Source organism: Blennius ocellaris, assembly GCF_963422515.1.
Source record: "Blennius ocellaris genome assembly, chromosome: 13".
Lineage (NCBI taxonomy): Eukaryota > Metazoa > Chordata > Actinopteri > Blenniiformes > Blenniidae > Blennius > Blennius ocellaris.
The window spans coordinates 9,644,742-9,658,731 of NC_137662.1; the positions used below are offsets into that span (position 1 = coordinate 9,644,742).

Sequence of the window (13,990 nt, forward strand, 5' to 3'; positions counted from 1 at the left end):
TTTCAAATCGCATGTTTCATCTCAAACATGAAGGTTAAGTTCTGATAGACAGTCAAAACATGCTGGCTTCTACTACACATACTTCACAATCTCACACTTTAGTCTTTACTTTTGTTGTTGTTGTTGCGATTTAGCAAATGTTATATTTCCTATTGTGCTGAAAACACCTTCAGAAATCATTGGTATATTGTAGCAGAATTGTTGCACTTTAAATAAATCTGTCGACATAAATTGTGGTTCGCAAAATGTGTGTGACCTCATTTTTTTAAAGGTGTTCTTTCTAAGAGCAAACTGTATCAGTGTCCAGTCACACCTGCGAGTTTCAGCCTAATTTGGGAATCACCCAGAAAACGGCTCCCCTGAAGTCTCCACTTTGTGTCCTGCACCAACAACCAGCATTCCAGCCTAAGCCACTGAGAAGAAGAAGTGCCATTGGGTGAAAGACGTGCAAACTTTGAGAGTTTGGAGTGGTAACAATTTTATGAGGAGGTTATTTTGTAAGTACAACTTTGCTGTGCCATAAGTCATTTGCTTTGGCACACTGTGTGCGTGCACGGTACAGAGACCCATCAGACCAAAACTACACATCAAAATATTTTTGCAGGACATTGCTGCTTAGAGCAACTTCTTGGCAGTTTTATATTGCTGGATGTTGCTTAAAATGAAAAGAGCTTATATAGAATTTAAAATGACAAAGACATCCCTCTATTTAGGCAGTTTAATTAATTTGCAATAATTATATGACAGTTGATATTTCTTGAGAATTAGCAAATATGGTTAAAATGCTCTGTCATGTCATATAATCCCAAATAAATATAATTGTAAATGTCGACATTCTCAATATGAGGTGATGTTGTGGTGAACTTCCTCACCTCACTCTGATAACACTGCTGGGTTGGAGTCCAGGCTCCAGCCTGTCCACCCTCAATGAAAAGAAAAAATTATGGAAAAGACTTCCCTGCTTCTATTCCAAGCTCGGGTATAAATATATATATATATATATATATATATATATATATATATATATATATATATATATATATATATATATATATATATATATATGTCACTGGACGTAAAAGAGCCTTACAGTGGAACCATGACAGGATGACATGTTTTGCTACACGGCGTGCTATTGCGAAGCACCATTTCACTTCCTGTTAGAATTGACAACAGAGCCGCTGCCGAGAAGCTAACTGCTGTAAACCTGCTGTTCGTCAATAAATGTTGATGTAGCGCAAACATTTAGGAACAAGAATGATTCCTTACACTGTCAACATCAAGCTCGCGGCTCGGACGCTGACTGGCACCCTCAACCTGCAAAACAAAACCGCAGTGGATTGGTGAGTAGTGTATCTCTGCCGCTAGCATGTTTAGCTCGTTGAAGCTAATTAATTCAAAGAAAATGAATGAAATATGTCACTGAACACGTTCCCGTTGTGGATGTAACATCTGTTGTGTGTTAGAAAGATGGCAGTGTTATGTGCTGCTGATACTGTTGATTTTCCTCTGCAGAAAGATTAAACCTGCAGGCTGTCATGTGTGTCATGTGATTATGTGACATTTTACTGGGCCTGATGGATTCCTCAGCCTCTGTTTTCCTCTGTAATGCTGCATGAAGCGTGACAATAACGTGACTTAAATTCAGCAAAACCTGGGGGATGATGAAACCTGGTGACCTCGTGTGTTTACATTCTAGTCAAGGGCAGAAGACACAAGATTACAAGATGCTCCCGTTCATGAAGCTCTTATGTGGTTTTTAGTTACTCGTGTGTAAAAGGTGGCATTGTGATGGTGTTTATTGCTTGCAAATACACTGACCTAAAAAACATTTACTCACAATGCAACGATATGGATGATTTTCTGTAGCTGTGAATGTATCACGGAGTATCCTGCTATTGCCTATAGATATCAGCTGAGATAGGCTCCATTCTGTGTGAGCATAACTTGGATAAAGTGGATGTAGAAGACAAATGGGTGGGTTTTGAAAATGAGTTGACAGAGTTTGAAAATGACTTGACAGGCCTCCTTTAAATCATTCTTACAAGGCCTACTTTATCCCTGCACTTTAAATATCATTTTGTTCTTAGTTTGGTTTATGTGCAAGCAGAAAAAATACAAATAAATAAAGGCATGATTCAGAGAAGCAAATGTGTGAACATTTGTTTAAGAATCAATTGCAGGGGGATGTGACATATGGTTTTCCATTGAGATGATGCTGCTGGTATAGTCTAGGCTCATGTCCTGTTTGCCTGTGTAAAAGGTTTAAACAGGTAGTTCATATTTAATTGATGTTTGAGTAAGTGGGAGTAGTCTTGGTAAGCCACAGCAATGTATGAGCCTTCTCCAGGTTTCATGTGTTGAACATGAGCAAGCATCCTGACAAGTGTTCACTTGCCTCCACCAATATCAGTGACTGTATATTTCATCTTTGGTTACATGATAATTATTTGGTGGCTTCAAAGTTATATAAGCATCTATCCTCAACTATTATTAGCCACTCTGCTGGATGTGGCAGATGATCCTGTTTTTGCTGCTCTCCATATGGCTCCCGTCCAAAAATTCTAACAATTTAGTGACAAAAGTTATTCAGTCATCAGTCACAAAGGCCAACTGATGATGTGCTCAAGTGTGCGATTTAAAAAGTGTCTAATCTCAGTCTGACCCATGCATCACCAAACGTATTACACCTGTGGCCTCATAAATTAACTCCCACAAATATATGCATCAACACTTCATACACCACCTCAGTCATCCCATAATACCACCAATCGTTGCAGTTAAACACACAGAAAAAAGGTTCATGTAGTAGTCATAATAAAGAAAGATAAAGAGGAAGTGGAGCAGTGGTACGTAAAGTCAGGAAACTGCATGCAAGTGTTCCCTAAACTTGAGTCTTTTTTCAGTCAGTCAGTCTTACTGAAGCAGTCCATTTCTTTGGGACTCATTAGCTGAAAATTTAAGACTGCACAGAACAGTTTGAGCTTATAATGGAGCGATGTGGTATTCCAGCCACCTCTGCAATCACACTTGCTGAAAGACAATAGGTTAGATATTTGAAATTGTTATGCAGTCACAGTTTTCAAGACCCATGACCGTATGCAAATCATTGTCAATTATTGAGACTACCACTTGGAAACATTTATTTCCTACTTTGTGGAGGTAAAAGACATACGTTTTCTCACAGAAGCTCCCTGTTGCTACTTATGCTTTGACTGTTACATCCTCTTCCTCTCATTTAACTTGCATTCAGTGCTGGTGCCGTCCTTGTGTTTCAAAGCAAAATTTTGCTTTTCACACTATTGGTTTGACATTTTCTTTTAACTTTCTTTCATCAAGCTGATGACTCTTCTGCTTTTTATTTTTGTTTACGTGTCCGTTTTCAGTTTTTTCCTTGTGTATGATGCTGTTCTATGAAGTGTGGTTTACCAATAACCTTTGTATTTATCATTGTTCTGTATTTCTGTCATGCCTTGCAGGGGTTGGCAGGGGCTTATTGCTCAGGGCTGTCACTCCAGCATTCTCATAATCGATCCCAAAACATCCCAGACCATCCAGGTGCTAGAGAAACACAAAGCAATCGTAGTCAGGGTAAGTTTTTCATTTGCTTTAATTTATCAAATCTCTGTCTCCAGGGTCAATCATTGTTGAGGAAAGTCATAATTTCCTCAAATCTGTGATGACTTTAGAATGCCACACTGTTACTAATCATGACACATGTATTTTACACTGATAAAATACATGATTGAATTGGCAACACTGTGAATTTGCTGTAAAAATCTGGGACTCTAAATGAAAGCCTTGCTCCTTGTCTTCACCATCGCTGGTTTCTCATAGCGCCAAGCGAACGACTAAGTCCAGTCTGAAAATATCTATTGCATTTTTGTGCCACGTAGCATAATGTTGGTAGCTCGATTAGCAGAGCACCTGCTGCAGAGCGTGCGCGTGTGTGTGTGTGTGTGTGTGTGTGCGTGTGTGTGTGTGCGTGTGTGTGTGTGCGTGTGTGTGTGTGCGTGTGTGTGTGCGTGTGTGTGTGCGGGTGTGTGTGTGGGTGTGTGTGTGTGCGTGCGTGCGCACAACGAATACTTATAATTCTGGTAAATAATGTTTCTGTGATGCCAATCGCCTGGGAACACAATTGCTCTATTTGGTTTAATTTGCAAAACATCATCTTGATGCCAATAATATTCTTTATTTTATGTGAGAAGTTTGGCAATAGTAACTTTTGAATGGAACAAAATGATAGCCAAAGAACTGCAGCAAGTCAACTAATAACTTTTTTCTTCATATTGAAAGAACACGTTTTGGAAAAGGGAAAATGTATGCTGCACATCATCTGGCTTTCTTTAGATTACAAAGTTGTACATTTTTAGTGATTCTCGGAATGTTTTTCCTCTTAAAACCTTATTTTTAAAACACATTAACAGGTTAGTCGAGACGCCTCGAGAGGAGACTATCACTGTCATTATATCACTATTCATTCATTCTGAGCATCTAAAGAATTTACTTCATGTAAACATAACAGATGGATCAGGCGGCTGAAGTGGTGGCTTATTAACAATCACACTTGAACATTAAGAAAAATTATTTCCATCATTTATTGGCTCCTGCTGTCCTGGCATTGATTCTATTTTTCCTCATCCATGTTGTTTTTGCCTATTCAATATTTGCAGCAGGTTGTATTTATCTTGTTAGGGTGTATTTTCAGAAGGTTGTAGGTTTGATCCCCCATCTGTCCATATGTTGAAGTGTGTGTGTCTCTGTGTGTGATTGCGACTCAGGATGTGAAGCAATTTATGTGTTGTGTTCAGATGTAATCTGATTAAATATTTTTTTCCTTTCCTTTTTTACTTTTCTGTCATGTTGGTATGGATGTTTGTTATGTTCTTTGTTGGACAAATTTGAAAACAGACCACAGAAAATAGAGGAGAATTGCCTGCTTTAGGATGAATCTGGCTCATTAACAGTCTTGTCTTTCTTTTTGAGTGATTAATGACAACTTCCTCAGTGGAATAAATGACAAGTTAGTACTCATTTCACAGGGAATGACAACCATTTCTGAATATGGAGTAATTATATTATGAGAAGCTTTTTTTAATACATAAATTAGCAGAATGAGAAATAAGCTCCAAAAGTTGTTACATCTATAATTAATTGACTGATATCGCTTTGACTTTGCTTCACAGACTTTAAACCAGTCTGCCCAGAGATCTTACATACATTAACAATCTTTTCTGAGTATATCTATAAAGTTGGAACACCTGTAGGAATTCCAAGTCCTCCATTGCTACAGAACAGCTTTACATTGTTTACAGATTTCTTCCTCCCTGAAAAAGGCCTTTTTTGGGGAAAAGTCTGAATTGGTTCAACATTGTTTTCCTCACCTTTTTATTAACCACTGATTGTCCACTATCTTTATACCATTTCACACTATTTGTTGGACTTAAATGACTTGAATTGCAATAAATAACTGGAAAAATTGGGACTTTCTAAAACTTTGACCGGTACTGGATAAGACACAAACCAGTAGGACTTCAGAGATGTAGAGACCCGGTTCTTACTCAACTTTGATATCCATGATGTTTAAATTTGTTTAATTGGCCTTTTTTTTTTAACAAGGTTATAATTTGAAAGGTTTTTCCAAAGAAAAGAAAACCACCGATTACAAAGTGGGTTTTTACGATGCGATCGGGTCATGCATGACTGAGCCAGTCAAATGTCAGGTGTGTGTAATAAACACGGACTCAGTAATCATACTTTAAAGATGAAAAGCCAGCGACAGGTGCTGGACATTGCTTTTCAGAAGCTCCTCCACAGGAGCAGGAGGAGTCAGGGGGGATGTCATGAGGAAAAGTCTAAGGACACTAGAGACTGTATAAAACCGTATGCAACCATGAGACATTTCTGAAGTGCAGCAAAGTTGCACTGTTAAGTGTATTTGCACATGTGTGTATCTGTGTTAATACAAATCCCAAGTATGAGCCTTGTAAAAAGGAGAAATCGTCTTATAATCTTTGTTCTGCAGCTGTGGCAAACAATATTATGTGATTGACAGCCCACTGGTATCAGAACAGTTTTTGTTCTTGTAACAGGAAGAGACTAATCAGTGTTGTCTTATATTCACACCATTATGTATTATGTATGCAATTTTTGTGTGATTAAGTCCGAGCTCTTTTAATCATTTGCATCTTTGTGTCAGTTATCACTAAATCTTCTACTGCATTTCGCGTGAAATATCTACACACGTCTGCTGATGGAGTAATATTTATGTGTACTTTCATTGTGTGACCTTGAGTAGTTGTTTTCTTCTTTGTGACTTCCCGCTTCACTGTGTAAAGCCAGCTACAGCGACACTGATAAAGGTTGCTGCTGCAATGACAGAGAATCACATTGTGTGTGTCTGTGTGTGAAGGTAAATAATGAACAATAAATTCTAGAGTGATTATCGGGACCAGGGCTCAATCCAAGGCTTTCATTCCTCACTCTGAAGCACATTTTAATCTTATAAAGCGCCACAGCAGCGAGACAGTCCTCATCACCGAGCTTGACACAAGAAAGCTTTCTGAATCACACCAAGAAATAAAAAGCGAAATGGCCACATTAAAGAGCATGCTGGTAAAAAAAAAAAAAATATATATATATATAATATTGTCATCTTTTTTGGTTGGCTTTTTGATGAACTGGTGCCAGTTGTCATGCTGGGTTTCCACAATCAATCAGCCATGTGCTTAGCTAATGTTGTCTCTTGGCAGGTGAAGTGGTCCAGGGAAAATTACTACCACAACATCAGTTCGCCCTACTGTCTGCGGTTAGCCTCAGGAGACGCGTCGGGGAAGATCATAGTGTGGGATGTGGTCAGCGGCACCGCCCACTGTGAGATCCAGGAGCATTCCAAACCGATCCAAGGTAAGAAGTAGTTGAGCAACCAACCACTGGGCTCACTGTGTTTGCCAGCTTGCTGCAGGAAGAAGACATTACCCCAAACTGCCGACAAGAAATATGAAGCAGTTGCTCTAGTGTCGGCCATTTGTTTTCATTAAGACGCTGTTACTGCCACTCCAGCTGATGCACATCACACCTCCGTCCTCCTAATTCCCATCTCATCCTCTGTCTGGTTCTCTTTCTGTCAGACTTGGAGTGGTTGTGGAATCAGGATGCGTCTCGGGATCTCTTGTTAGCCGTCCATCCTCCTAACTACATCGTCCTGTGGAACGGCGACACCGGCACCAAGCTGTGGAAGAAGAGCTACGCTGAAAATATCCTCTCCTTTTCTTTTGACCCTTTTGATTCCTCGAACATGGCATGTAGGTGAACAATCAATTCAGTGCACCCAAATATATTTTATACATTTGGTATTCTGTTATTGCAACCAGTGAATCATGGCTTATATCTTACTTTGCTAACATCAAGTTTTTGTGACATGATGCAACACAGTCCCTGATTCTATAATAAGTCCTTTCATTTCTCTTTCTTGCCAGTGTTGACCAGCGAGGGAATAGTCTTTATCACAGATTTCTCCCATTCCAAGCCACCAGGCAGCGCAGGCAAGAAAGTCTACATTGCCAGCCCTCACGCGAGCCCAGCACACACCAAACCTGCGCCGGCTGCCACCCCGGCACCGACTGGCGCCAAGAAGGCCCTCAACAAGGTCAAAGTGCTCATCACCAACGAGAAACCCACGTAAGAGTCACTTCCCTAATCATCTCTGGATGTTTTCAGAACAGAATTTTTCTGGATGAGTTCACAACAGGTGCAATAAACTCTGTCCTGTTTTTAAAGTGTAATAATATGTTTAAAAAGTATTGTTCAAGTATCTCATGTATCGCTGATATAAAGCACAACCGTCAAGCACACCTGTACCAGGCTGTGATCAGTGAGAGAGTTGGGATCATGTTTTCCCTTGGTTAATAAGAAAAGTTGTTTGTTCTCTCGAGTCAACGTTGACTTTCTTCGCCTTTGAAGTTGGTTCAGAGTCAGGACAATTTATTATCACTCCCTCTGCCAGACATCATTCTTGAGAAATCAATATCAAAAGAAGTGGGATGTGCAAGAGTGACATTGAAGCGGGAAAGTTTTATAATTTAAATATCACTGAACGACCTCAAGCCTGGCATCTTGGGAAGTGGAACATTTTGAAAGAGAAGAAAAGGAATTTCCCAGACGGTAACTTTCTGAGTTACTATTATCATGCACATAACAGTCATTCTGAAGGAAAACTGACATCAAAAAGCAGATGGCTAAACTTGAGTGCAGTTATCACATACAACTCTCAACACCACACATTTATTAATCCGAGCCTCAAAAGTTAAAGAGTTCTCCATAGTCTCAAATAATGTCCTTTTATTATCCAGTAATTATTCATCCACTACTGGGGCTTAAATGGCAGTTTGTGAAGAGCAACTTTATCTATTAGTCCATCGCCGGAACCTCCATGTCTCTTGTCTGAACAGTTTTGTCATTTGACGTTGCTTCTCCTGGAAATATTCTCCGTGGTTTATGACTGAATTTACCACACTGACACTGACAAATGGACACCTGCATTTAAAAAGAGAATGGGCACAGAAAGAGACAGAACCGCCCCAAAAAGAATGAAAGTTGCTAAATCATTCAATAGGACACTTAATATTTTTGCCTCTTGTCATCAGTACATGGAATAGAAATTATCTTTATGAGGGGAGTGCTTTTTTTTTTATTTTATTTTTTTTTTACTGTTTCCTGAAAGCTCCTTCATTTCACTGCATAAAAGAATCATCTAAATGATGTCATCTGGCAGGCTAGATTTGAAACTACAGGCTGATTGTTATTGGAGCTCCTCCACAAAAGCCGAGCTGAAGCAGAGCTAATAGCAGCACAGCCTGACAAAGGATCCGCATGAAGCAGCATACAGAGACTAGTATATGATGTTGCCTTTATTAAGTCATGTTGGGTGAGCTTTGTTCAATGTAGTCATGGACCACCAATGTCGAAATCAAAAAGCGTATCATGGATGTGTCTTTCAAGAGGTAAAACACTTTTAGAAGCTTTGAGCTGATGGACCTCTGTTTCCTGGAAGAAAAGACTTGACAGATTTGCTGTATTTTATTTTTATTTTTTTCTTGACAACGCAAGCAAAAGCGACTAATCTGATTTAATGCAGTTTAGTGACAAACTTGTGAAATTATATAACACAATACTTCAGAAAAAGTTTCAACAGATGAGGAACCAAAGACTTGTTTGGTGTGATGGCAGCTGTCTGAATGAGTGGTTTTGACTGTCAAACAGGATTATTTATAGCAGCAGCATCCTTTTCTTTCTGTCCACCCCCTCCAATCGACTCTAATAACAAACACTCTATTGCTCTTAGTCTCCTTTATTCTCTCTCCTGCTCTCCTCCTTTCACATCCTGTCCAATTCGGTCCATGTATCTTCTATTGGCATGTGACGCCTCACTTCCTCACCTTCCACGATGTGTGTAATTGCTCCTGAAAATGCTTTATTCTTTCAGTGTGCCTTTGTCTGTGTGTCCGTTTTGGGTGTTCATCATGTTCGCTGTTACAGTATCTCGCCTCCTTGGCTCTGTCTGCCAGCAGTTGATAGATGTGGGTTTTAAACGGGAGTGTGCTTCATCAGGCGGTTATCAGAAAAGTAGTGAATGCAGCACTGGGTCAAACGCAGCCATGTCTCATGAGGCATCCACAGATTTGTTCCTTTTTGTTGAGGTGATGGGGAAAACAGCTGTAACTAAATAAATGCACACACCTGCTAACAACCTTTTTGTCAACTTCGAATGGATACATATGACTATCATATAATAAGAAAATAACAATTATGACACAAATAATTACACTTACAGCTCCTAACATATGACTCCTGTGTGATTTCCTGACGTCCACGTTGTCATGGCAAATGGAAGTTCAATGCTTTATTTTTGGTTGCAACAAAAACTTTTGAACTTGTAATTTGCTCCCAAAATACACAGGAAGAAAGCGAGTGAATTCTATATTTTCTAAGAGTCAGTGAACAATTGAGGTTCTTTTGTGATACCATGTTGATCACAAAGTTGGTCAGCTGGCTGATTCACTCTTGATTCCCTGACAAAACTTTTGTCAAAAAAACCCCCCCAAACTCTCAAGCTTAGAGTTGTTTGTTTTCGTACTGCTGCCCACTTTTAATTTGTTCCAGCAGGAAAAAGTCTTGTGTCAAAATAGGACTAACAAGTGTTGTGTCAACTTTGCCCATTGGTTCATTAATCAAATTGAAATGTAATAGTAGTAAAGGTAGTTTCAACTTTGCTCTGACTTCTTATATAATAATTCATTTTTTTGAATGCAAACATGAGGCTCTGTTATGTCTTCACTGCCTTTCATCATCCCAAAACTTGTAAAATGTGTCAACTAAATTGTCCTGTTCAAATATACAAGTTATTACTTAAACACTTGAGATTTTTACCTTGCGCGTGTGTGTGAGTGACCTGGGTTCAAATCCTGATTGCAGCAAAAACAAACAAAACAAAACAAAAACTACCCACAAAACACACTGGAAGAAATTATTTTTGCCTTTTTATGGATTATGTTGTAACAATACTTCTTGGCAGCAGTTTTATACCACAGTTTATTTTCCTTTTAAAAGGGGTCACATATGTAGGAAATAGGCATTTGTGGGATGAGGTCCAGAGATCAGTATGTGGGTTGCACCAATGGAAAATTTCCCAAATGCCAAATATCTTTTCTATGCTGTTGCTATTGATTCTTGTACTCCTTTAAAAATGACTACAGTTACACAAAGTGCTGTACACAGAGAATGAAAATGTGGGCATCGAGAACCATCTTTTTGTTAAAAGGCAGTGTGATGATGGAATCTTCTTCCCTGGGAAAATTAGGCCAGTTGTCATCAGAGGCAATCTCGACTGCAAAGAGATTTCAAGATGAAATTTTGCAACCATTCACAACCCCTTATCTCCACATTCTGGGACCAACGTCTATCTCCCAAGACGTCATGGTTCATCCCAACTCTTGTAGGATCAGTTCGTGACTCATACTGGAGTGTATGACCGGAGCTGTGACCGCCATGGGGACTGTGTGGGTCTTCCAGAGACGACGACTTGTTTGCTTAATGAAATCATATATTTATTTATGTACATGTATTCAATTCCCAAGATGTCTTTCTTTAGACTCAGCTCAGATCTGTTACCAAGAAGCTTTGTCAGTATAGATACTCTTTGTTATGAAAGCCTTAATAACTAAAGCTATCGTGTGCGCTAGACTGTGAGTTGGTGGTCTGCCACACCTCCAGGGCACCTAATGTAGTTTGGACTAAGTGAAAAGAGAAGTTTCATATTCACAGAGGACATATGCCACACCCTGTGACTCCCCTGTGGTTGTGAGGATGCTACAGATACAATCAATACATGCAATTATTGGATTTCCAATTGGCAGAGAATACAATAAAAATCCAGCCATAGCTATACAGTATATACATTCATTAAAAAAAAAAAAAAATTCTGTGTTTTTTGGACAGTTATGTAAAAGTAACACCCTAAAGACAACTTTTTAAAACATATCAACAAAAAGTAAATAATTATAAATAAGTGGTATAATATTTACACTTAAATCCTTGAGGCATAGTGCATTTATAACTTGATTTAATTACAGAAATGTTAAGCCGACATAATGAAATATTTTCCTCAGTTTGAAGTTAACTGACATTCTAAGTTTGAAGAATTCAAACTTTTATGTATTAGTATTATCTTCTGTTCAGCTATTGCTGGAGGGGCAAGTGCAATCCAAAATATATCCTCTGTGTATGTGACAATCCAAAGGAAATTCATCAATTATGAAACACTTTCCAGCAGTAAGAAGTTGTGTGAATGTATTCTGTATTGTCTACCAGTGATGGGTTCAAGCCACAGTGGCTATTTAATGTCAAAACACTGTGTCTTCTCCGTAGGAGGCTTATTGCAATAACTGAGAAACAGAAGCTGAGGAGTTCTTCAGCTGCAGTCTTTCTGTGTGCGCATGCTGCAATGTATGTATGTGTGTGGAACACTGGCTGGTCTTACGTCTTATTCACATCAAATGTGTGGAGTGTGTGATATTTTGGCAATTGGACAGCTGAATATTTTGAAGTCAATGAAGGTCTTGTACTTTTTATTCTCCTTTGCTCTTTCCCCCCATCTTTTTCTCACAAGATTTGTTGCCTTGTTTTCTTGCATCAGAGATGCAGACCATTTCACTGTGATGTTTTCCCCTTTGGTAGCTGAGTCATTTAGCTCCCATCTCCTCCTCACCAGACTTCAATAAGCTGGGAGCACTGTAATTTAGCTCTTCAACCCCTAAAGCTTCACCTATTGAGTCTGTTTTATTTTTTATCTGCTATGCTTTCTCCAGATGATAATGATCTCCATTGTGTTGTAAAGTTCATCTCCTTTTATGTGATCTTATTGTAACCTCCAGAAAAGAAGCTGTAGGAATGAGTTACGGCCATTGACCTGCTCGTAGATTCAGAGAAAATCCGCCCTCTATTGTCTCTGGCTCAGTGTTTGTGGCTCCTTTGTTGTCATACGGACAAACCAAACCTGACTGCTGTTGTGAATAATTATATTTGTCATTAATCTGTGTGTACATGAAAGATATCTCACCAAATACAAGCTTTGCATAACAATGTGGAACTCCCAGAAATATTCATAAAAATGAGGCTTAATTTATCAGTCTTCCATCAATCAGCCAACGTAGCTTTTATGTTTCCCTTTATTTCCCTGAGAGTCACAAAGACCACAACAGTTATGACTAATTCATCAGCTCTTCATCCACCCATTTTCTATATTTGTGGTTTCAGGCTGGAGCTAATTCCATCTGACTACTGTTGAATTCAGGAATTCTGGGCAGGACAATAGTGTACCGCCCGCATACCCACATTCACACCTATGGGCAATGTTTGGAATGAATTAAAACCAGAATACCTGGAGAAAAACAAACATGCACTGGAAGAAAATGCAAACTTCACTCCAATGACTAGAGACATTTTTGCTGCCAGGCACGTGGATCGCAAACCGCTGCTCCACTGCGCGTCAGCTTTTCATCAACAAACCCAATTCACTTTTAAGTTCTCCTCAATTCCCTGCGACTCATGAAGACCACAACAGTTATAACTATTTCATTCAGCCTTCTGCGTGGAAAAACATGAATAAATATGAAGATGGTCTCAGAAAAGAGAGTTTTATTAATAAACTTGTTTTAGGACTTTAGAATCTTTCACCACGTTGGTGCAGATCACGCTTGCTCATTTCATTTGCATATTTTGTGGTTATTGCAGCAACTCATATCTCTAAATTTGCTGCCGGCTGGTGGGGCATCCTGTTATTTCATTTTTCAGCTTTGTACATTTTACCTTCACAAACAAGTTTTATGTTCAACATGTGAAGTTTTGTCTTTGTGATTCTGCTGCTCTCAGATGGAGGCACCATAGTGGATCATCTGCTTCTATCCCACCATATACCATATACCATACCTCTTTTACTGTTACACCACCCATCTCCTCTGAGGTCTCCTATTTCTCTTCCTCCTGCCCCTTCAGTCCCATATCCAACACTCTCCGTCCAATTATCCACTATCTGTCCTCAGCACATTTCCAAACTGCCTCAGCCTGGCCTCTCTTGTCTTCGTCTCTAAAACTACTCGACCTGAGCTGTCCCTTTGATCTGTTAATTTTCAGTCCTCTTAATCTTGGTTACACCCCATGAAAATGTCAGCATATTCACGTCTACGGCCTCCAGCTTAGTGTCTTGTCTTTGAGACTATGCCGCAGTCTCCAAACAAACATCATAGCAGGTTTGGCTGCTGTCCTTCGCTCACAGATGACAATGATTGCAATCTTGAAATGATGTCTTGATGTGTTAAACCATTCCTTGCACCTGCATGATTTTTTTTTTTTTTTTTTTTATCCGAGCAGCTAAAAAGCTGACACTGGCTTTAACTTAATTTTCTCAATACTAAAATGTTTCCTGCTTTCTGAT

At 39.2% G+C, this 13,990-nt stretch overlaps 1 protein-coding gene across 1 annotated transcript in view; it reads left to right on the top strand.

Annotated features, from left to right (window-relative positions):
- Window positions 1-1,173: 1,173 nt before the first annotated feature.
- The window catches only part of wdr11 (WD repeat domain 11), a 62,477-nt gene continuing 49,660 nt past the window's right edge, over window positions 1,174-13,990 (top strand). Inside the window, exons 1-5 of the mRNA XM_080508003.1 lie at window positions 1,174-1,343; window positions 3,480-3,591; window positions 6,753-6,906; window positions 7,131-7,304; window positions 7,479-7,680. Of these exons, the coding sequence (XP_080364129.1) occupies window positions 1,258-1,343; window positions 3,480-3,591; window positions 6,753-6,906; window positions 7,131-7,304; window positions 7,479-7,680 (728 nt within the window). The 5' untranslated portion in view covers window positions 1,174-1,257. The remainder of the gene's footprint in view (window positions 1,344-3,479; window positions 3,592-6,752; window positions 6,907-7,130; window positions 7,305-7,478; window positions 7,681-13,990) is intronic.